This window comes from Hetaerina americana, unplaced genomic scaffold, assembly GCF_022747635.1.
Source record: "Hetaerina americana unplaced genomic scaffold, ioHetAmer1.1.p SCAF_16, whole genome shotgun sequence".
NCBI classification, from domain to species: Eukaryota; Metazoa; Arthropoda; class Insecta; order Odonata; family Calopterygidae; genus Hetaerina; species Hetaerina americana.
The window spans coordinates 1232346-1257232 of record NW_027286719.1 but is presented as its reverse complement, the minus strand read 5'-3'; the positions used below and the strand labels follow the sequence as shown (position 1 = coordinate 1257232).

General features: G+C 46.7%; 1 protein-coding gene across 1 annotated transcript in view; it reads right to left on the bottom strand.

Moving 5' to 3' along the window:
* Positions 1 to 22773, bottom strand: part of LOC139686974 (uncharacterized) — a 148797-nt gene extending 126024 nt beyond the window's left edge. Inside the window, exon 1 of the mRNA XM_071584017.1 lies at positions 22429 to 22773. Coding sequence (XP_071440118.1) covers positions 22429 to 22515 — 87 coding nt within the window. The 5' untranslated portion in view covers positions 22516 to 22773. The remainder of the gene's footprint in view (positions 1 to 22428) is intronic.
* Positions 22774 to 24887: the final 2114 nt, after the last annotated feature.

Sequence of the window (24887 nt, the reverse complement as noted above, 5' to 3'; positions counted from 1 at the left end):
ACGATACTGTAATGCACAGGACTTCCTTACCAACCGCAAAATAAATCCACCAATAAAGGACCCATAATTATGTCAAGTAACATCTGACGTCCCTCAGGGTAGCGTCATAGGTACTTACTCTTTCTTATTTCAAATAAAGGCATCACTTCAAAAATAAAAAGCAACATAAGACTGTTTACCGACGGAAGAGCAATCCACAGGCAAATAATGACATACACAAATCGTCAAATACTAAACGTTGACTTAAAAGACATTAAAAACGGTGCACAGATGGGGATTTTTCATGAATAACCAAAAAAAGTAGTTATGACCTTCTTAAAAAATTAAAAACGAGAGCAGACTTTACAAACGTACACACTCGGAGGTGTTTGGATAACCGTTGCAGACAGACTACGTAAAATACTTAAACGTCGCCATCTGTTCAAAGTATTCAAGGGGAAAACGCCTATACAGGGTTCGTCCGGAAAATAAGTGTACTGAGCTCAGGAAAGAAAATTATTACACTTTTACATATCTTAAGCTAATATTCCTCAAAATAGGACCCTTGTGAGTCGATACACTTGTTCCAGCGGCGTTCCCATTCCTGGAACGCTCCCGCGAAGGCATCATCGGGAACCTCTCGAAGACTCGTCGTCGACCTCTTCTCTGCCCTCCACGAACATCTTGTGCCTCCGAAAGATCATGTTTCTGGACATGGCTGACTCCCCGTAAGCCTGGTTAATCATACCGACAGTTTCGGTAGACGATTTCCCAAGCTTTACCGCAAATTTGATGGAATAACGCTGCTCCAAAAACTTCGGCATCGCGTTCCGTGACGTGGGTCGAGCGTGGAGGTTCGCGTTAACAGAGCTCCTCACTACACCACAGCTCAGAGCCGACTGCCTTTTTCAGCGTCGCTTGCCAACATACCCCCCTCCAATCGCAGCCCGTCAGAGCGGTGCTGGGCGCGCCGCTCCAGGCGCGCCCAGCCCAGGAGTCGGTACACTTATTTTCCGGACGAACCCTGTACACCATTTGCGGAGGGGCCCTGAATAATCTGGAATTCAGCAAACAAATTGATAGAAAATGTATCCATGTAAAATTGGACGGGCTATTTTCTTTTCTTAGACCCCTCATAGAGTATGCGGCGAGAATGACCGCTTCATCTAAACACAATGATTGCAGAATTGAACGAAGTAAAGATAAGGGCCGTGATATTCGCGAAAACTTCGCATGAAAGAACACGAAGACTCAAACATTGACTGCAAGGTCTGGGATGGGGACCCTCGACGCGAAGACTCAGAGCTAGACGTTTCCTATCGAAAAACTACCAATATCGTGGCTGGTGAACGGGAATTTAAGATAGAATTCAGCTCCCCCATTACAACGGCAGGTGAGACAACTCTCACCAAATAAGAAATGGACTGCCGAACGGTTAATTCAAGTATTCGTGGTCCCCACGTATGATTCGCGACAAAACACCAGGGGTAAAACAACAAGCGCGCGAACACTCCCAATATAAAGTAACGTACAATTCACGTTCCTCCTGTCACGGTTGGCGTTCTAACATCTCCGTAACGCGCCCTCGGGCGGGTTGGCGGAGTCCTCCGTCGATGAAGAAGAATCGCCTGTACTTATGAATTGTCTTTCCCGCACGTACGAGCACGTCCACTGGAAATTCGAGACTGTGCTCATTGTGAGCCCGTCCTTTTCAATGGGTTTCCTCATTTGTACTGTTTATCTACTTTGATTCTTACCCCATACCTATCGCTCTAATTTTCTGATGCGTTCAGAAATGCTTGAAAACCGATAGCTAACCGGCACACCAAAAATTGATCAACCACAAATCTCGCCGATTTCATGCATTTCCCACCGATCTACAAATATATCACTAGTTGTTCTTTTACCATATCCTTTGCGTAAAAATATCCGGTGTTTAAGGACACCCTGTCACTTTCCACCGCTAAGCACTGCCCATCCTGACTCTCCATTCGACACACCCACCTGCGCAGTCCAGGGCATCTACAGGTTGCAACGCAATCGCACCTCTCCCGACTTTTCTTTAATACTTTCAATAATAACACCCAAATTACTCAATCAAACGCCTCGAAATCCATCAAACAAACACATCATGATTGTACTCGATTTTCCTATCTATTAACAATCCCATTACTGCTATGGCATCACCCGTGCCTCTCTCATTCCCCACCCTCAATTGATCATCCCCTACGTAATCTTTTGACCCCCTCTTCCTCCTCTGATCGAAGATCTAAAGAAACAAGTCTAATTGGTTAGGCCCTCATCCGTTTACTCTGTGCAGCTAATGTCCAATTCGCTTTACCAGGATTTCGTGCGATGACGATCGAGGAAGTTTCACTTTTCCTGCTGCCGCACACGACCCAGAAGGCAGAATCTCGTAGCTTACAGCACTCATTCTCAAATCCATGTACATTAATGTCCCGTGGGATGAATAATAGATGGGATGGTGGCTAACGCACTAGCTTCCCACCGCGAGGGCCCAGGTTTGAATTCGGAAAAAGACGGATATTTTTCAGTGATATCCCGATCCCTACTTGAGGTGCTTTGAGGAGAGCACTTGAGCAAGTGACTACGACGTCCGTCGGTTGGGACGTTACACTGCGGACCCCTTGGCGCCTGTCGTTACGAGTGGGCTAATGCCGACGCCGGGTTTCTCTCCACCCTTCCTCCTTTCACATCCATTCCGAATGGCGAAATTGACCTCAGCTGACGGCCGCCTCCCCTTAAACTACTACCACTATGAATAATAGAAGAGGTAGTTCCCCCCGTTGCATTCCTCAAAATAATTTTAACGCGGCGCCATAACTCAAATTACCACTTCTTTTTTACCCTTCTGCAATCGCCTTGATAAAGAACGGACGCTGTGCGGGCTACCTTTCGTCTGGCTGCCGCCCTTCGACCTACCTAACATGGGTGACCCTACCAGGACCAATATCTTTGCTCCCGCAAGCACAGCTCTAGGGGTCATCAAAACGCACAAGCTCTTCCACCACGTCAAGTGCCCTCGAATCTATTGCCACACCCCTGCCTATAAACCGCCTAAACAAAAAAGCAGTCCCACCAGCAGTTTAGCCTTGTCCTCCCAAATTGAGGCAAAGCATAGACTTCCCCTTACTTTATCAATTACCCTCATTAACCGCCTAAAATTTCATCACTTTCATTTTCTTCAAATTTAATTCCATCTAGCACTTGGAACACATCACGACACGAAATATATTCGAAGTCAAAAATCCCCGCATGCATCGGACAGCGCTGCATTTTATTGCACCGGTCGCCTTCATCGCGTCTCTTCACACGTTCCCCGGGCCTCATCCGATTCCCCCACCCGCTCATCCCAATCGCGCAGTCTCGCTCATAGAGCCATTTTCAAAAGCCTAACACCCATCCCACCGGTCTACTCCCTCGCCCTGTGGCAGTTGCGTCGGCTATACCCCCACTCCATTCCGTTGAACCCTTTTTGAAGCCCGGGAACCTAACGAAGACATCCCGACAACGCCCATTACTTCCCAAGGTCAAAGATACCTCCACTTCAAGTTCCCATTCATCCTTTTAATCGCAATCAATCGCGGTTTCCAAAATTCTCTCGGTGAACGTTTATACATCCGTGAAATGAAAATCTTACGCCTGTAGGTCTCACATGCTGCCCCTTTACTCGTTTCAAGCTGAGAATAATAAATGGTCAAATGAAATTTTCGGCAATGCATCCTTCCAAATGTCCCAAACCCTAGCCTCGTGGGGGCCATCTTCTTTGGACTCAAAAATCCGTGAATAACTGGACGGGTTGTCATCCGACACAGTGAGAGTCTCATCGGGTGTCCCATAAGGAAGTGTTGCCCAACCGCTATTGGTCCCTTCAAACATTAATAACAGCGGGCCTCAGGCTTCAGGGTAACTTCCTCTATTCGTCGACGATGCAGTGATATACAGGGGCATATCCCGTATTCATGAAGATACGGCATTATTATCTAACCAACTAAATTCGACCCAAAAGTGGTTCGAGACGGGGTCTAGAATTAAATTTGAAGGATTGTTTCGGTAAATTTTTTGGAGGAACAGTATTTCACCCGAAAACATTTGCACCATATTGGAAATCAACATGAAAAACGTAGAATTGATAAAATTCTAGGGGTGTTACAATAACTACGGACAAGCCATGTGAAATCAAAATAGGTATGACCGCATGCGCGACGGAGATAATTAGCATTGGTAGTGTATTTATTTTTTAGATATCCAGCACTCTTTTTAGGTCCACCTTTATAATACTCCTCCCGCGTTATTTGAATATACGTGTCCGGTTATTGAATATTCTTGCATGTAGTTGCCTTCTTTCGTGTGATTAACTTTCATCCAGCGCATCATCAAACTGATATCTGTGTGGAGTTGTCATGATTGGGATCTTGCACGCATGGCTGGTGACCTAACACCCACTGCCAAACGCACTTGTGGGGTAGTACATGCACATGTAGATAGATGCAGACTCAAGTGTAACATGCCCTCATCTACGTGACATTCCCTTTCCGCAGGGCGCGGAGCACCTTGCAACCAAAGCTCCCTCGGTCGTTTCACGCGTTCGTTCCCCCCGCAGCCAGCGCGCCAACTCAGTTCCACTATCACCCCCTGTTCCCCTCACACACACAGATGTTTCTCCTCCTCCCATCTGAACACCGTTCCCTTGGCTCGGCGGGCGCCACGCGCCCCAAGTCTGCTTCGCCCAGACGCGGGGATCCAAGAAATAGCCCAACTCGACTCGCGGCCCTTCGAAGGTTGCGCCGATGTGCGGTGGGAAGAGAGGGTTTTCGCTCGCGGCAACGATTTCCGAGAGCCAGGCGGTCGTGGTCAGAGCCCACGCTATCCCCCCGACCCAATGGTAAGGGCCCACGCACGACCCCGCCCCACCTTCCCCTTCACTGCGCAGGCGCAGCACTCTTGCCGTGCTGGCGGGAAAAAGAAAATCAAAAACTGATGAACTTAAATATGTTTCACCGAGTAACGAGTTTTTTAAATTTTTTTCACTGATTTCGAGTTCATTCATTGTCCTTTATTTTTTTCTCGACATAATTTTGTATCCTAGCCTGTTGACAATTAGCTTTGTGGCGCTGCAACCGGGAGATTTACGAGGTGTGTCCAGAAAATAACGGGAATTTTTAAATTTCGCGAGTTTGGAGAGTCCGATTTTCAATTTTTTTGCTATAATGTTGGTATACATGTCCCTAAAGTATGGTAAAATTTTCAACTGAATTCATTGCTTACTTTGTCCGTGGCAGCCGCTAAGGTTAGACGTGTTTATACGAGCTCGGCGATTTTCGTTTGCCTAAAAAAAATTCATCAAAGAATTTGTGTCAAATTTTGCGTAAAAATTAAATGAAGAGTAAAAAAGTGTGTAAAATGTTAACAAAAGCCTATGGTGAGTATGCTATGAGTTAAAAACAAGCGGTATTATGAGGGTTTCCAAGATGGCCGTGAAGACGTTGAAGATGACGAACGCCCCGGGGCACGTCAAAAACCGATGAAAACGCGGAAAAAGTGTAAGAAATGGTTATGAATGATCGCCGAATCACAACCATACAATTCGCTGATGATGTTGGCATGTGGAATTGGCTCATGCCATGAAAGAATTACGAACAAAAACAGCGGCGAATGAAAGTTGCTCAGGAGTCATTAAATGAAGTCAACGACGATGCATAATTACTGGGCCGTGCCATAACAGGCGACGGAACATGGGTTTACGGATGTGACGTCGAAACTAAGGCTTAACCGTCCCAGCGGAGGCATTCTGGATCGCCAAGACCGAAAAAGGCTCGACGAGTGCGGTCGAACGCGAAGGTTATGCTCACTGCGTTCTGCGATTTTAATGGAATGGTGCATCATGAATTCTTTCCACGAGGCCAAACGGTCAATAAGGAGTACTACCCACAAGTTTAACGTCGTTTGCGTGATGCAGTTCGAAAAAAAAACCGCCCGGATTTTTGGAAAAACAATTCATGGCATTTGCATCACGATAATGCACCTGCTCACACTTCATTGCTTGTTCGCGAATTTTCGGCCAAAAACAACACTGTAACGATGCCCCAGCCTCCTTATTCGCCACACATTGCTCCGAGTGACTTTTTCTATTTTCCAACAACAAATAAAACGTTTAAGGGCCGTCGTTTTACGAGCATAGATGGCATTAAAAGCGCATCGCTGAAAGAGCTAACGGCTGTCCCAAAGATCGAATTTGAGAAGTGTCTCGAGGGTCGGATGAAGCGCCGGCACAAGGGTATAATATCTGATGGGGACTATTTTGAAGGCAACAACATTCATTTAGACGAATAAATATTTTTTTAAAAAACGAAAATTCCCGTTATTTTCTTAACACATCTCGTACTTGCGAAGACGAAGGTGGTGCCAGGGTGGCTAGTTATTTCCAGTTTGATTCCCCTATCTTTCCGGACCAAAAATCATGTCCCTCGATACTTTACCTTCAAATAATCACCGCAAACCCCATGCGTTCAAATACTTGTACGTTAAAAACCTAATATGCATAAAATATACTTCCACAGCATACCGTTCGAAAAAATAAAAGATAAACTGAACCGAATAGCCACAAATGTTAAACATTCTGTCAAACTAAAGCCGAAAAAGGAAGAGAGTAACTTAAAACTTAATTGCAAATTCGAAACTAAAGAATATTTTTGCCCAATGCCACACCCACCTCTACTCTTGCATATTATCTGAAATTAAGAACTACCATCTAGGGCTGCCGAGATTTTTACGACTAAAACTATTCATTTATTACGCGACAGCATTGGGTTGAGAATGCATCTTCCACTTAAGTAGTAGTATTTAGGGGAGGCGACCGACTGCCGAGGTCATTTGCACCATACGGGATGGACAGGAAAGGATGAAGGGTGGAGATAAAGCTGGCGTCGGCATTAGCCTACTCTTCACGAAAGGCGCCAAGGGGCTCCGCAGCTTAACGTCCCATCCGACGGACGGCGTACTCACTCAAAGTGCCCTCCACAAAGCACCTCAAGTAGGGATCGAGATACCTCTGAAAAATATGTTCCACTTAAGCCCTAAAGAATACACATTCCAATTACGAACGCAAGAGCCCTAGGAGGAGGAAAGCCCAACTAGACGGGAGTCGAACCAATAGATTGTTGGCTGGCGAGGGCCCTCCGCCACCAGGGCCGGTAAAATTAAGCAGGGCAGTCATTAGAAAAACTGAAAAATTACGTGAAAATGAAGGGATGGAGATGGGGGCCAAACGATGAGAAAAAACGTTCACGATTGAATACGCCAAGCTGAATTCAGAGAGTTTCATGAATTTAAATTAATGTTTCCTCATCTTCGCCTCTATCTGCAGGCTGAATCAATGGCATCGCTCCCACGCCCACCAAGCGGTTCCGTTGAGACGTGGTGAAAAAACCAAGCGTTTGTTGAATCGCTGCATTGCTTTTCAGCACGGGGTGGGTGTGTTCACTCGCGAGGCGCCCATCAAAGCGGCGAGGATCGACAGGGAGTCCCCCCGGGTGAGGACGCGCGCGCGGCCCCGCACCTCGCGCGGATGGACGGACGGACGATGGCGGCAGCGGAGACGATCGTGAGGGGTGGGGGGAGAAAGAAACGCCCCTGACTTCCCCCCCTTCCCGACCGACAGCTCGGCACATGCCGTAGGTGGCAATGCGATGGAGCTAAGTACTGATATATTCGGAAATACAAAACCATTTCGACACTATGACTGCGCTAACGAACTGGCGACAAGGATTGCGTGGGAGGCTCCTGAAGTTTTGCACCTAATTAGCGCACTCTTTCCCCTTGGTTTCTTTCGTCAACCTTCATAGTTTTAGAAGGAACTGTCAAGCGACCTCCTCGCCTGATTGGACGTCCCTAACGGATTTTTAATTAATTTGGCTACGCCACTCTTGTCGCGTGCAATGGCCGCAGGTCAATCTGAAGCGCCACTCGTCAGGGGCGGTCTTGTTGGTCTCGCGGTGACCGCCCTAAGTGAATTACAACAGAAAATGGGGGAGAACTAACCATGCCTACCCATTTTCTATTCTTTGAATTTTTTTCGCCGTATCGCGTGTGAGTCCGACGGGATCCAATTACTTTCCACGAGTGAGCAAAATACCCGACCCAAGTCGGACACGCCTCTTGCGAGATACGCACCGCACCGTATTCCACGCATCACAATCCCTTTGCCTATCTCTTAGAGTTCTCATTATTCCCAACTCACATTAGAGGGTCCAGAGAATCACGCAAACACGATTTTGCACAGAGCATATGATGATATTGAGTGCAGCACTTCAAACTGATGTCAGCTAAGTCGAAGAAAATTGTTTCCGACGTGCCTGTATATGTATTTTTACTCATCGAATTAAGCGTTACCCGATTGCAGCCCTTCATGAAATTTTTCCAAATGAATAATCCTCAAGATTCTACTATTGGGGTAATAAAATAAAAAAGGCTATACCACCATTCAGTTAGCGACGCAGGCTTTGGGCGATATCGCGAACCGCAGCCACCAATAAAAGGATGAACACAATTTGCACGACAGATCAAATTAAAAGCACGCAAAGTGAATAGAAAATGTTATGTTACGTAGGATACGTAGATATACGTAAAAGGATACCCATTACGCAGAAATAATCTGCCCCGACGAGGCCAAAAGCGCTTAATAAGTCTTAGCGTGAGAACCACGAGCATGAAGGTCAAAGCGATAGAATAGCACTATTTCGTCACACCGCGTGCAGAACTTCGAGCGCCGATTTGAAACCACAGAAACACAAGGCGGCAAAACGATTTTCTCAAATGCAATTGTTTGCCCATTTTCGAAAATCATCATCGGGACTAACTCCCTTTTTTTCTCTACTCAAGAGAAATCCAAATGTCTTCCATCAATTTTAGGAGCATACGGCTTGTAGTGAGATTCGTGGGTGGGTTGGCTGGGCGTTCGCATTCCTATCATCTTCCTCCGAAGACCAAGCGGCCGAGAAGTCGTGCATTTAGCGCACGAGTCACGCCTTCTCGGGAGGAAGAGATAAGCTCCACTGGCTTCGAAGGCATTTCAAATAACGTTAGGAGAGTGCGACACCACTAAACTGGAAAAACAGACAATTGTGTCACTTGGAATGGTTCTTTCGAACAGACGCCATACTGAAAAAAGTGAGAGTCGGTGTGGGAGGGGAAGAGAGAGGCGAGAGCTGGGAGGGTGAGTGGAAGCCTGGGGAGAGAGATGGTGTTCCCTAGGGAACAAGGTCCAAGCCTGGAGTTCGCTCCCACGAGCCAAGTGGATGCCAATTCTAGTATTTTGCCCTGTGTCTGAGTGGAGCGAGGTGAAAATTGAAAGGCAAAACCAGTCATTGAACGAAACATATGGGGGAGGCGTCTTTGGCGACGGGCACACAGTCTGATGGGGGGAGATTGCAGGTCAAAACCCTTTCTTTCCGCATGACCTCATTAGAATGCCTTTAAATGATGCAGTAGCCCTTTACAGCATTGTTTGGTCCTGCCTTTTTATATTTTAAGGTCCACTTCCATCCCTCGTTTCTCTCCGTGGGGGGACCCTCCTGCTACCGGCAGCGTTGGGTCACATTCCCCACCCTTGGGGAAGGACATGCGACGGTCTCTTCCCCGTCCTTGGGGAAGAGACCGTCGCATGTCCTTCCTCCTTTTCAAATTGCACGTAATTGGATACATTTCTTACTGCATCCTAAGGTGCCATTATTTGTCAGATGATAGTATATGTAATTGCATGCGTGTGGAATGAAAGTATTTTTGTAGGAGTGTATCGTGTTGCATTTATGTGTTGATTTTGAATGTGGTCGTGTTCCTTTTTACGAGTGGTAACCCCCCGCCACACGCCCTTGCGGGGTATTATGTAGATGTAGGAGGCGCGGAGAGAGATTACGCGAATATTGGTGTGGTAGTTTGTCAAATTCAGGAGAAGCAGAGTTGGTATTACGAATATTCCGTGGAGTGGTACCTTGTCTCAAGGGGTCTGGAACCTTCGAAAAGAAACCGCGGAATGTGGGGATGAGAGAGAGGTTGGATGTGAGCCGAAGTGCTGGGGTGCATTGGCTAATATCGATACAAAAATAAAATGCTCAATTCGACCCTATATTTCTAGATTTTCAAAAGGCACCGGCAAGGTTCTCCATACGAATTTGCTTCCAAGTTTGGGAAGCTTCGGGATAGGCAAGTGTGTAATAGACTGGCTTCATCAATTTTATACAGGCCACGAGTAGAGGGTCGTGATGGACGGGAGTATCATCCGACACACAGTAGGCGTCTCAATCGGGTGTCCCACAAAGAAGCATTCACGGTCCGCTATTGCTCCTTTTATGCATGGCATCATTTCTCAGGCTTCCAGAAAACGTCGTCTCTTTTCCGACGACGCGGTGATATAAAGGGACGTAAAGGGACGTATCCAGTCAAGAGGATAGGGAATCATGAAATATTGGCCTAAATGGGATTCTCAAAAGTAGTGGGGGATACGGAGGCTGGAATTAAATTGGAAGAAATGTATCTGTGCAGTTTTGGTATTTATCATTTCACCCGAAACATTTTACACCATGCAGGAAAACAACAAAACAAACTTAATCTCGTTCAAATATTTGGGGTTACGATAACTTATGCCCAAGGGAAATCGCATGTACGAAATTTGCGGACAGCAACCAAAAATTTAGGATTCGGAAGAAGGATACTGGGAAGATACAACGAAAGAATTTAAAGAGTTCTGTTATTTTAAGTTGGCAAGATCGCACTTTGGTACACTGCGAGTGTTATGGCTCCTTAACATGTGGGCTTAATTTTAGAACTATATCGAGTGCAACATAGAGCAGCTAGGTTTGCGAAAAGATCTGTTATGAACAGAAAAGCGGCGTTACGACTCTATTAGAAACGTTTCACAGGCCCCGACTTACTATATTATACGAAAATATACCTGTATTAGATCACTTACGCAAAATTATGCAGAGAGATAGCCGAACGGATAGATTTTAAATTCCGTTTTTTCTGAACCTACATCAATACCCTGCGGGCTACCTAAAAGGTGGGTGGCAGGGGGTGCAGCATAAGGAGGAAAGGGCATTTTCCTCGATCGATTAGAGATCACAATAGATATGACCGCAGGCGCGAAGGGGATATTTAGTATTGGCCGTGTATATGTATTGTCGATATCCTGTACGCATTTCATACAGGCGCATCTTTATAACACTGTCCCCGCAAGATTTGAATACATGCAGTAATTGAATATTCTTACATTTAAGTAGCACACGTAGCTTCTTTCGGTTGAATAACTTTGTTTGAGGGCCTGATCGATCTGACACCTGTGTAGAGGTGCCATGATTGTGCATGCAGGGCTAGCGACCTGACACCCCCCGCCACACGCTCTTGCGTGGTATTAAATAGATGTAGATGAAGTGACGTAAGGAGTCATTTGGATATACCATCTTGAATGAAATATACACAATGGTTAAGAAAATTAAATATATACTTTTGTGATAGTTACTTGGCTATTTTGTCAACGGCCCTCCCACATTTGGACTCGAAATCTTTTTGCAGCAATATGATCTCCCCGACGATATAAAAGTGTATCCAATTATAAACACATCAACTGATCTTACCATCGGTAAACATATCCCATAATTGGAAATGGCGTTCAATACTGTCGGTATGATTATTCATTTTGCGTATATATTTAAACAGGATTTGGCTAAACGTCTCGGCTCAGAGTAATGAAAGCCATAAATCACGGGGGGGTACTTAACGCAATATATTTGGCATGACTATTGACATGAATTGGTAGGCGAGACACCAGACCATACGAGTTTTATAATGTGTCACATGTACCATTCCTAATTTTTTAAAAACCTTTTTTCAATCCTATATCCACCCTGTAGTGGTTTTCATGAAAATAATTGCAAAATTAAACTCGGGGCACAACAAAAATTCAAATATAGCATCCTTGTGCCTACGGAGCCAAAATGTCGCATCACATCGTCGGAGGTTTTCCCCACAAAGCCTGAATTCATATTTGGTTCGGGCACTCACGTCCAGCGTTGAAAGTGATGGCGTTATTTATTGATGAATGTTAAGGAGTGGACGTCCGTGGACGATATGTTCTGTGTGTGGACAAGGGCTGTGAGCAATTTTTCAACTGCACTAAATTCTAAAGAAAAAAATCCAGTTCACTACCGAGTCGGAAATTGAAAGGAATCGTAACACTCCTGAAACTGCCCATCAGAATAAGAAACGGAAAATTCAACTTCTCCGTCAACTTAGTGAACACGAAAGAAACACGCGAACTGGTGCAATCTGGCGGTCATGACGCGGACTAAAGCCCCGGCCCAGTAGCGGTGCTAGTTGCGTATGTGCTTGGCGGATCGTCGAGCGTGGAATGGTGGAAGTCGTCGTATGGTGGAAGTTATGTCAGTTTCTGTTGTCCATGTATTTACTGCTTGTCGAAAATGGTAATTGATGAAATCACGGAGCAACGAATCAGCGTCAGGTTTTTATGTGAAGGGCGGTAAAAGTTATCGAGAAATTATTGCAATGCTGACAGCCGTTTACGGTGATAATGCTCTGAAGATAACATCCATTTTCAAGTAGATTAAGCGTTTTAAAATGGTCGACAAGACGCCAAGACGGATGATGCAAGGCCGGGACGACTTTCAACCACCTGTGTTGACGACAACATTGATCGTGTGCGGTCCCTTGTCCTAACCGATCGTCGAAAAACTGTCCAAATGATAGCTATTGAACTGAATTTAGAAAAATCAAAGGTCCACACTAATTTAACCGAACATTTGGGTTTAAAAAAGTGTGCCAAAGTCGTGCATATTCAGCATTGATTTTTCGCATGTTTCTGGCAAAATCACCATCATTGATCATCTTTCTCATACGCCAGATTTTGCCCCCTGCGACTATTCCTTATTTCCAAAATGTAAAACTGTGATGAGGGAACATCACTGGGAAGATGTGGACACAGTAAAGCAAGAAACGACGAGAAATCTAAAAAGACTAACTGCCGAGGACTTCCAAGGGTGCTTTAAACCGTGGAAAAGCAGTGGAAAAGCAGATGGCATACGTGCTTAGCAACGAATGGAGAGTACTCTGAAGGGGACAAGTCGATGTAGACTAAAATTTGCAAAATAAAGTGTTCGTAGCCTCAGTTCGGGTATATATTGAACATAGTAGTATAGGAAATAATGCAACACGAACCAAGTGATACATGCCCATTCGAGACCCCACACTTCATAAAAATTTCGCAGTCTTTCATTCCATGATACGCAAGACTGTGCAGTATACCCATGCCCGACGCAAGCAAGCACTTCGAACTCCAGGCAATAAAAGGAATAGAAGCCAGCAACGGATACACAACGAAATTAATACGAACACTTAACAATAGGAAACAGACACGAAGAGCCATTAACAGCAATTTACCCAAAGGAAAAGACCGACCAAAGTGGCGCGGACTCCCTCCCCTCGGGAAAATATCGACGAAGATTCCACGCTTACTCCCAAAGGAAAACGTCATAGCCGCCTTCTACAACGGACGCGCACTCAAAGACATCCTGGGAACCAAAAAAGACAAAATCGACATTACGGAACAAGGCGGAATCTATAAACTCCCATGCGATACACCGGACAGACCGTGAGAACATTCAGCATCGTAACCAATACACACTTAGCCAGCTTCACATACAATAAATACACTTCTCAATCGGCAAAAAAACCTATTAGCAAACAAACATCACCGTGGATTCCGGCCCAGGATCCTACACTAAGAGAAAAAAGGTCCAAGAATAGATTCACTCGCAGGATTGGAGAGAAGCACACCTCGTTAAAGAGCTATTGTACCCCTTCCGCTCTTCCCCCGTATGTATCGCATTACCCCACCTCTCCCTCCGTGCGAACAAGGCCCCACGCGGTGCCCATCCGCCCTAACCCCCGCCATCACCTAACACCTTCATCCCCTCTCCCTCCGCCCCTTTCTCTTGACACTGCGCACGCACGAGTACCCGGCCTTTCCTCTAATCTTCACCCGATGGTGCCACACAGCGGTGAAACCACAGACGACAAGAAATATTTACTGCGGAATTGCCGTGTGGCATGCTATCCGTACAAAAATGTTGGCATTTTCAAATATCTGCAAATATGGCTTGGCATAAATGTGGATTTCCAAAACAATGACACGAGAATTTCACCTTGGTGCCCTATACAGACATCGAGCGAAGCACAAAATTACCAGTGTGACGCTGCTTTCGTCGCTACTCGGTGGAATTTCTCCATTGTATAGATCACGGAAGCACGGCAATTCCACAGTTCCTTTTCATTGACGACCATGATTTCGCCAGGGTGTGGAATCATCAGGTGATGATGATTTCGCCACACAGTGGCGAAACTATGGCCAATTTAATGGTTTAAAGGCGTCACTTGGTGGAAGGGATTCATATCGGAAAAGAAAATACTTTGTTTTTCCACATATATTTAATATTGCACGACCTCGGTTTCGACTTCCGAAGTCATCATCAGGTGAAGTACAGAGAGAGACAGCTTTGTGTACTAAACATGGAAGAGGAGGAGGGGGAAGGTGCCGGTAAAGTGGGAGGAGGGAAATTGGTGTGAGTGTACGGGGGGAGGGTGGTTGGTGGCTGTGAAACAGGAGGTCCAGGATGGGGAATACGTATGTATATCAGCTCATTAACCAATATACCCTTATGATGACTGCTCTTGGAAATTTCCAAACGTCCCAAGGCATTACCTTAAACCTTTCTCCTCCAAATGTTAAATCTCAGCAACAAAGTCCCTTGTGTGGTCATTGTCCACGTGGTGCTTGGCAAAATGGAAAGAAGAATTTCCATTTTTGAAACATGCGGAATATTCTTTCGCACTTTCACGGAATTTCCTCCGGGTTCGTCCAACGTAAATAGCAGGGCACTCACAGCGCAATTTTTAAACTCCACTCTTTTCCATCATGGGAATTTGGCCTTTGCAGTTAGATACAAAAGTTCTGGTCACTTTACGGGATAAATTCCCCAAAAAGAGAATTATTTTCTATTTTGCTGTGTCTTTCTTGGGGACTGATTTAAAAATGGATGTGACTGCTATTTTTTTTCTGATACACTTTTTCAACTAATTGGGAGCAGAAACCGTTATTTTCAGCTCTCATTTGTAGTATTTGTAGTTCTTTTTGGGGATTTTGTGGGAACAAGGGAATACTTGTGAAACGGTGGACCATTGAATTGAACGCCGCTAATATTTGTGCGAAATTTTATCTTGACATGAAGCGAATGATGTAATCTGTACAACTAAGTATCTTTCCTAAAAATGGAGAAGTCCAGTTGCCGATTATTTCTTGTGATAGTAATGTCTAAAAAATTTGTATATATAGTATGTGTATAAAAAGTATTTGCCGTTAAACTTGAAATAGTTCTGGAATACGCATGTTTTGGGACCAAACGCAACTCACTAATCACTGGAAATGGAACCCCTTTTCAAAAAAAGGATTTCCTCGGCTAACTGGAGGGCTTCTCGGGTGGGGACACTCGGAAAACGGCTGCAGACGCCGAAAGACATGCACTTGGGAGGGAGGACTAACTCCGATAGAGTGACTGGCCAGATCGGAGGAGTTCTTGACTCCAAATTTTGGGGCGAACTTGATGTGTTCCTTGAAGATGGGGTTTGATCTTCTTTCCAGGAGGTGATTAAGGGCCGAAACATTGGAAAACACCCACCTGATGGGAAAATCTGATTTGTGGGTTTTTGGGAGACGACAAAATCGGTCTCCCTCCTGGACCTCCCTCTGTTCCACAGCCCTTCTCTCCCCCCCTTACGCCACACCCACCACCCTCTCCCCTTCCCACCCTTACACACAACCCAGTTTCCCTCCTCCCGCTTTACCAGCACCTCCTCTTATCTATCCGCTACAAAAAGCTGTTTGTTCTCTGTACTTCACTGGACGATGACTTCGTAAGACGAAACCTCGGTCGTGCATAATAAAAAATATGTGGAAGAACAAAGTATCATCTTTTCCGAAAACATGGGAGTCAATGAATAATAAATGTGGAATTGCTGTTTCTCCTATCTTCATGCATGTACATACATATTTAACAGAACAATAAATAAGGCTTCCGCAAAATTAGGCGCCGGCACCAGAAAATTAGACATTTGACGGCATGCTTTGCGCTCAATTAAACAAGCACTCGGGAGCGGTGTCGACTTGAATCAATGCCCGCACGCGAGAATACAACACGAAAAAATGGAGTCGACGCGAATAAAGAATCGGCGTTTTAAAACGTCCGCAGGAAAATAACAATTGTTTCTCGTTGACCAATGGGAGGAACGGAGAGGGCGGGAGGAGGGCCGCACGGACTCCACCATCCTCTCGTTTTACGTGCGCAGGGCGAAAGCAACAATTGCGAGCACCGCTTCGCTTTCGCGAAGGGGGCGCGGGGAACAACACGCATGGGAACTGCAGCGGGAGCACGTCATCACAACCGGCTAAAACGAATTGAACATATCTATGCCCCTGAATGGAACAATTAAAATGTTTCATTCCTGTTTATTCATAAGCCCTATTCAGGCGTTTGCAGCGGAGCCACCACCGATAAGTCCAAGCGTGGCCGTGAGCTTCGACAAACTCAGAATTGCACAATGACCTTCCATAGTGATGTTAGAAAATTATATTTGTGGTAGTTAAATAATATTTATAAAAATCAATAATGATTAATCTAAATGGAAAATAAAAATGTTTATTAACCAGACTAGTTAAATTTTAACAACTAAAATAACATTTTCAAACAGTTATACTCTCCTGGGGATGGGTATAAGTATAGGGAATGAATTAGTGATCTTAAATGTGAAAAAACAGTCATGTATTATGAGTATGGGTATAAATATCTGCAGGATATTATCCATAGCAAATAAAAAACTTATTCTCAACAGAAAATCACTTCATCTAAGGAACCACGTCTGTTAATATTCAATAATAGCAAAATATGATTTATATTTGAGTGTTCTTTTTCGTACCCGGTTGTGAATACCATATATAAAGACACTTCCAGACTGGAAGTTTCTTCTGTTTATAAGTTGTCACTCCGCAGTGATCGTTTTAGGGTAAAAAGATAACATTCACTCAGCACACTAACAAATAGCTTAGTTTCCAATAAAGCTGGTTCCTTCACATTCAAAAAAATTCTGTCTAAATATGCCGACTCTCCTCCGAACGGTCCATTCTTAAAGAAAAAGAACGTAGGTGACGCACTCGCCGGTGCGTTCGATGAATTGATCACGGGTTCGAGGAAGAACCATGGATTTGGAGGCAGCGGCGAGGAAGAGGCGGGCGGGAGAACTAACTCCCATGCCCTCGGAGTCGACTCAACTGTTAGGCCCTCCGTTTTCCCGTGGGTGATAGCGTAAATTACGGGGAGCGGACGCTTCACTACTTTGTACGTTGGTCAGTGCGTTAGTACTTCACGAAATCGATCGTGTTCAGCTTCGTTTCGCGGTTCATATGCATTGCTACACAATTTTAACGAGCATTTAACTTTGTACTAGCATCACTTCACTCACTTGGGCAGTTCTGTGACATCTCCATAGACTTACTTGCAATAGTGGGATAGTAGGAGGCACCAATTTCATTCCCGCAAGCTTTATACTTTTATGTATTTATTTAGCCTTAGTCCGAAAAAAAAACACATTTTGGCCTTCACACCGGAATATTAACGGTGGACACAATGGAGACGATTACAAACACCCAAGCACTAGGTGGCGGAAAACCCACACAGGCGGGAATCAAACCCGCGACCTTTGGATTGGCAAACGAGGACGTCACCCCGCCGCCACCGAGAATTTTAGAATTGTAGATTAGTTTTTTCGGGAGCAATTTAATAAATTGGGATGGCTTCGTGAATACCTCATATCATGTGGCTCCGCTCGAAAATGCTGGCGAATGCGCAGCTCTGACGGGACCACGTTGCCGCGATAGAGCAATGGATGGTGCAGGCAAGCGTCCCTTTGGAAGACCCGAGGGGGGAGAGAGCGGTGGCCCCCTCCCCTCGACGGAGATGGGACTCGGGGTGGGATTTCGAAAGCCCCCCGTGGCAGCGGGGCTCGCTCGAATGCAGCAAGCAGCTGAGGGATCACGAATGCAAGAAGCAGCTGGGGGGTCGTAGCCCTACCTGCGGCCCCGTTCCCCAATGAAGGAGCGTCGCCTCCCCGTGGGTTAGCCGGCTGGAGGGTCTTTCCTCGGAGTTAAGGGAAGTACGCTGCGGCAGGGATTGGAAAATGCGGAGGCAGACCCCATCCCCGTCCCCAACGGGTCCCAGTTGCAGCTGGGTGGAAGCACCATGGTATCTAGAGCCCCCACCTCCTAAGTCTTGAGGCTAAATCCGCCAGCGAACGAGGGAATTCTTCCTGAGAGTAACTTAAATGCTTAAAAGCTCGGCTCTCCCGTCGGACCCCCCCCCTCCCATACGAGGAACGGCCCGACGGGAGAGAGATGTCGGATCTTGGGGCTCCATTGATGGGTTAACGAGTAAATTGGGCATTTTTGTCGGGGTATTTGGATTGGATTTTATTGACTCGCGGACTGTCCTTTCATCGTGCCTGGAGCCTCTCAATAGTTCATTGTTCGAACGAGGCATCGCGGCATGCAGCGCGGAGGAGACACGAGCACGCGACGAGATTTAAGGGACGTTGTTAACGCGTTGGGACATGCATTGCTCAAAATAAGTATTGCCACAATAATTTTCCGAAACATAAAATATTGAATTTCGTACATAGGACACATCTGTTGAAGCACGAAGACTTCATCACAGTAGCTGAAATTTGACTCACAATCGTAGGTGCTCGAGGTTTTTTTAGTTCTTTGGAAAATCGTCGAATATCCATACAATGCCAGACGGTTTCGGGACATCGCAGAAATGTAGAAAAGATGCAGCAGCAGGCGACGTTTTCACGAGAGGTTTCGTCATCTACAGAAAATACACACCTTCGAGAGGACTATTTATCGCAGCAAAACCACAACCCGGTAGTTATCTTGATGAATGCGACTGCAACGATATACTATAGATAGGGTTTGCCGTTTCATCAATAATTTTAATCACCGACAACTATTAATATGTTCTTCCTGGTGACCACGAGACTCCAGCATATACGTTCTCTCAAACCTAGTTCAACCAAATTTCCAAACACCTCGACGAACATTGCAAACTTATGCTATAGTTTAAATCTGCCGACAGTTCATTGTAACAACTATTATTTACGAAAACCAGCAACAAATCGCTATCATTGTCAAAAAAACTATCTATAGTCGCCAAACACTTAGTAGAACAATTCGTACAATCGCTAACACAATGTAAGAGAAAGCTCGACATTTTCGCAACTAATATCCTGCAAACACGGGCAAAACTAAGGGGATTAGAGACCAAAAAGGAATAATAGTAGAAATGAAATCAAGTCCGCGGAAGTGAGCCAGGAAAAGTGCAAATTACAGGGTTCGTCCGGAAAATAAGTGTACTGAGCTCAGGAAAAAAAATGTATTACACTTTTACATATCTTAAGCTAATATTCCTCAAAATAGGACCCTTGTGAGGCGATACACTTGTTCCAGCGGCGTTCCCATTCCTGGAACGCTCCCGCGAAGGCATCATCGGGAACCTCTCGAAGACACGTCGTCACGGCCTCTTTGACGGCGTCCAAAGTCCCGTATCGCGTTCCTTTCAAACTCCTCTTTATCTTCGGGAACAGAAAAGTTCTCTAAAAAATGTGGATCATTTTTGCAGTGATCCGCAAGTTGTGTCGCGATTTCCAAACGATTGAGTCTTTGATCATCACTGAGCACTTTCGGCACCAACTTTGCACAAATTTTCCGCATCTGTAATTGCTCCCTAATAATCTCGTGCATTATTGTTTTTGGCACATTACACTGCTCTGCTATCATCCGAACACTAAGACGACGATCAGAGTTCAGTACATCGCGAACTTTTCGCACATTTTCGTCGGTGAGTGTCGTTGATGGGCGTCCAGGCCGTGGTTCGTCGTCGACCTCTTCTCTGCCCTCCACGAACATCTTGTGCCACCGAAAGATCATGTTTCTGGACATGGCTGACTTCCCGTAAGCCTGGTTAATCATACCGACAGTTTCGGTAGACGATTTCCCAAGCTTTACCGCAAATTTGATGGAATAACGCTGCTCCAAAAACTTCGGCATCGCGTTCCGTGACGTGGGTCGAGCGTGGAGGCTCGCGTTAACAGAGCTCCTCACTACACCACAGCTCAGAGCCGACTGCCTTTTTCAGCGTCGCTTGCCAACATACCCCCCTCCAATCGCAGCCCGTCAGAGCGGTGCTGGGCGCGCCCGGAGCGGCGGGAAAAAATCAGTACACTTATTTTCCGGACGAACCCTGTATATCTTCATATGAATTCCTCATGCGATAATAATGAGCCAAGATAAAAATTCTCTTCAAACAGAAAACGAGCGCAACGGTAACATACAGCGAAACACGGCTAATAACCCATTTAGTCTCTTTCAGAACGTCATCACCATAAATATTATTGCAAAAAAACTAAATCGCCTACAGTTGAACCCCCCGCGAACGACATACTCTAAATCTCAGCAAGGTGACCATGTAGTTATACAATTGTTAATTTTAAAGTCCGTTATAGTCGGCGAATTTTTGGCCGCAAATGAGTGAATTCAGATCAATCTTGCGCCTTGCTTCCCTTCCGGCGAAGCTTTTCAGATAGCTACTACGCGTCTGACTAACTGGCGCCCTGAATATTTGAACCACACGAGGGAACAGAGAACGCGAGGAAGCTCATTACATGGCACCGAAGTGATAACTTAGAAGTCGAGCGATGCAGGATAGGAAACCATTGAGGAAGAAATTTGTGCACTCGAATCTCACTTCTCTCTGGCAGTGTACGACAGAGAGAACTATACTTTTACCTACACCAATGGCGAAATTCTACAGAATTCGAATGAAATAGCTTTCGGAAACTAAAATTATTACTAGGCAGCGCAATTAAGCAATGGCTGCTTAATAATGGTGCACCTCTCCACTCATTTGCCTTACGACCAGATGATTTTGCCCATCTACAGAGTTATTTCATCTTATTGCTTTGAGTGCCTTACTTTAGAGAGCAGGATTTCTGCCCTTCGTGCATAAACCTTTTGCATTCCATGTATAAATCAAATCACACTAGCCTAACCGATCACGGACGCCGGTGAGAGGCAAAGAGTACGGACGGAGGATGCTCACCGAGGAAGCGGGATTGAGATGGGAAGAGGGCAGTGGGGGAGGGAGGGGAAAGAAGTGGGACGTGACCAAGGAACAAGTGTCAAGTATTCACTAGGTGGAGAACTGCGACCTTCTGCGACGGACGGTCGGCCTTCTCCGGGTTAATCATTCCTCTTAGCTCAGGTATTTCCAGAACTCCGCTTGGCAACTCATAGGGCGGGTGGTAATATTGAGCAATTAGCCAAGATATATGGAAAATTGCTACTTTTCAAATCAAAACTACCACTGCGTATTCATCCCTATCAAAAAATATTTAGGATGCATGCGCGTGCGAGTTAATAAGGAGCACTTCGCCCATTAGGCCACTCAAATTAGTTCGCATCAACAGATTCAGTAAATGAATCGGAAGAAAAATTGTCGTGAAGCTGGTCTTGGGACAAGGAGGCGGCTTCAACATCATCGGCAGGCGAATCATTCTTCCTCTCCTGATGAGGGGCCGTCTCTTTAAGGGTTCATCGGCTAGTTTCACAACAATCCTGTAGTAATTTTTTCATTGTGTCTGTTGACATAAACAAGTATAACACGAGCACACACACGTCCTAAGATGGCGGCACAAATCACGAAAGGTGATTATGTTTCAGGATACTTTTCTATTTGCGACAAAACAGCAAATTATCAGGATTTTCGGCCGCCATCCGTCGTCAGAGAAGAGCGGTGTTTTCTCGCGCCGACAGCAAACGGCCGCATATTTTTCTAAGGAAGTTGTTCCGTTTTCTCTTTTTGCCTCAGTCTCGCCCTACTCTCTATCATCGAAATAATTTCTCCAAAGATGCCGCTCTTACACGCAATTGAAATTGCTAAATTCTAAAAAAAATAAAGTTTTCGATAAGTACGACAACGTCATTTTAAGGCGCGTAATCACATCATCTATACGGAATTCTGCGTCGATCTCGTCAACGGTAACACATTAGGAGAGAACTGCACCTGTTCCACCCACCAAGCACACCCTAACACTCCCTCGTCAATGCCACGGCGGGTACAACGGTTAGGCAACCGAACACCTGTTGCCTGCCTCCGACGGCGATGCATCACCGCGTTCCGGGCGCGCCCTCCCGACGACGAACGTCCGTCTCCTTGGGCTCCGAGGGCCGCCGCCGCATCTCCTGGGTACACTCACCTGCAACCAACCGACGCTCCTCCGCAGCCTCGACGAGGAAGGGATTTGGCATTCGGAATCGCCCCGCGGACCCTCCTCCTCACCCATCAGCAACAGGTCGCCACAGCCACGCACTCGACGGCCGTCACGGAGCTCCTTGGGCCACCGCAGGTCCGCGCGCCGGCCATCCCCGACCTACCCTCGATGCAGCGTTAGGAACATTGAATCTCTTGAATCCTGAGCCACGTGGACATGAGCCGGCTAACCGAGGGCAGACGTATCGCGCACACGGCCAGAGGTCGCACGAAGAGAGAGGACACAGGGCACGACGAGGAAAATGCAACCACGCCCGTCCCTTCAGGCGCCCACCACCCAACCTCACACCACGTCCCTCGCGCGCGCACTACGTCGCCAGCCCGCTCGCGGAGATCGCGGTGAAGCCCGCCTACCGTATAGACTCGCTCTGAACTTACCGGCTCGCTCGGATAAGGCTCGGAGCCGTCACGCGAGCCTACCCGTCTCCGAGCGAGCCGGGTGGGGCTAATAGGCTCGTGCCTCCACTGGGCTTCGGTGGGTTGCCTTGGTAACCGCGACGCGTACGGAGCACGGAAAGGCAGGGACGAGTGGTGTGGGAAGGAGCGTGAGACGCACACCAAGACATACCAACGAGCAATGGAGGAAGCTTTCACGCAAATCGGACGTCGTTCCGCGCCCGAATCCGTGTGACCAAAATCCCCCGCCGTAAAACATGGCAGCTTGTAAACACCTTGGAGACGCGTGGACACTAATGTTATGATGGCTCATTCGACGAGCACGGAGGGGCACCATTTGATGCACGCACTCACTCGCTCAGGGCTTTTGACTTGGTGGACGTTCTTCCACGACGACTTTCGGCGGATTAGCTGCTCACGGGCATCGAATTATCCGTTCATTGGTTTGATTACGACGGTGATTAAATCCCTCCAAGACACCACGTTTAAAAGGGCGCGGCCCCCAGAGAAGGAGGCCGCGTGCAGGGGAGGAGGAGATCGGAGGCTGCTTTCGGAGGAGGTCGGAGAAAGTGAGAGAGGCATGAGGGAGCAAATGAAGCCGAGGCGTCCCATTTGATTGGGAGGGGGAGGGCTGTAGGGCGGTGGGGTGGGGACGACGGATGCGGGGAGTGGAATTTCACATGGCATCGGGGATGGGGGAGGGAGGGGGTGTTGGAAGGGGAATACCAGGAATCTAAGGTGACCGCTGCAGGTGAGAGGCGAAGCGTTCGGCAAATGGATGACGCTCCTCCGACGCTCGGCTCGTCTCCTCCTCGCGGAAAGTCTCCTCCTCGCGGAAAGTCGCGTGATTCTCAAAGCGGATGCCTAAATCAGCCGAAACCATCAAATCAAAACCGAATGGCGATGATCCCTGGACTCGATCCCCACGGCCACTCGGGCCACACCGCTAACCCCGCATCGATGCGAGCAATAAAAATAAAATAAGGATGCGTTGAGCATCATTGGGAAGGTGAAGCGAGGGGGATAATGGCCCTTCTGGGTGGACCGCAATGGGGCATAACTCGTGCCTCGATGTCACGGCGGCTGGAAGCCATCAATGCATTCGCACTTTCCCCGATTCAAGGCTAGGGAGGGAGGGCCAGGGGAAGCCCGTCCGCGCTATTAAAATGGAATTTGCAGCGTCCCAATCAGCCGCGTCGATTCATGTTTCGGTGAAACGCGACGGAGTTGAGGTCAGCGCATATTACCACCATTGAGCGCCGCGATTGTAATTTATGTTGGCGGGGCGAGGCATGAGATCCGAGAGGCATGAGCACACACTGCGGCGCTCGCTTCGCCGACGCTCTCCCGCGAGCGCCCATCCTCACCCCATCCCCCTCCACCCATTGTGGTCGGTTCCATTGTGGAGACGCCGCCGCCTCCGGTCAATGTCTTCTTCCACGACGAAAGCGGTGCCTTCGCACAGCAACCACCTCGGCATACTTCACTCCACTTCGAGACGGATGAAAATTACAAGAAATCAGAATCCAACTCCTCGGTCGAGATTGTGAAAATGACTTTTTCCCCCATTCCGATGCTTTTTTTCTGGAGCACCATAATCCAAATAAAGGCTTGATCCCATTTTTCCCTGGAGAGAAATAAAAATAAGGGAGGATGCGTCTCCTATTATTCGAACGAAATAAACCTCGCATTATCATCAAGTGTCACCTGTAAGCGATCTTAAAACATTTATCTGGAAGTCGAGATAAAGTTTAATATGATTTCACTGAATAAAACAAAAACTCTGCGCAATGTTAAACGGAGGCCATCGGCGACATCCGGCGACTGGAGACGTGACGCTAATCAGCAGTGAACCATCGTCTTCTCACGGAATTTGCCACGAAAAATCTTCACTTTCTAACCAAATTGCTCCCTGTTCTGATGGTGGGTGCTAGGGCGCTCGACGCGCGACTTTGCCCCGGGCACGAGGACACACCCGGGGGCCGTGAT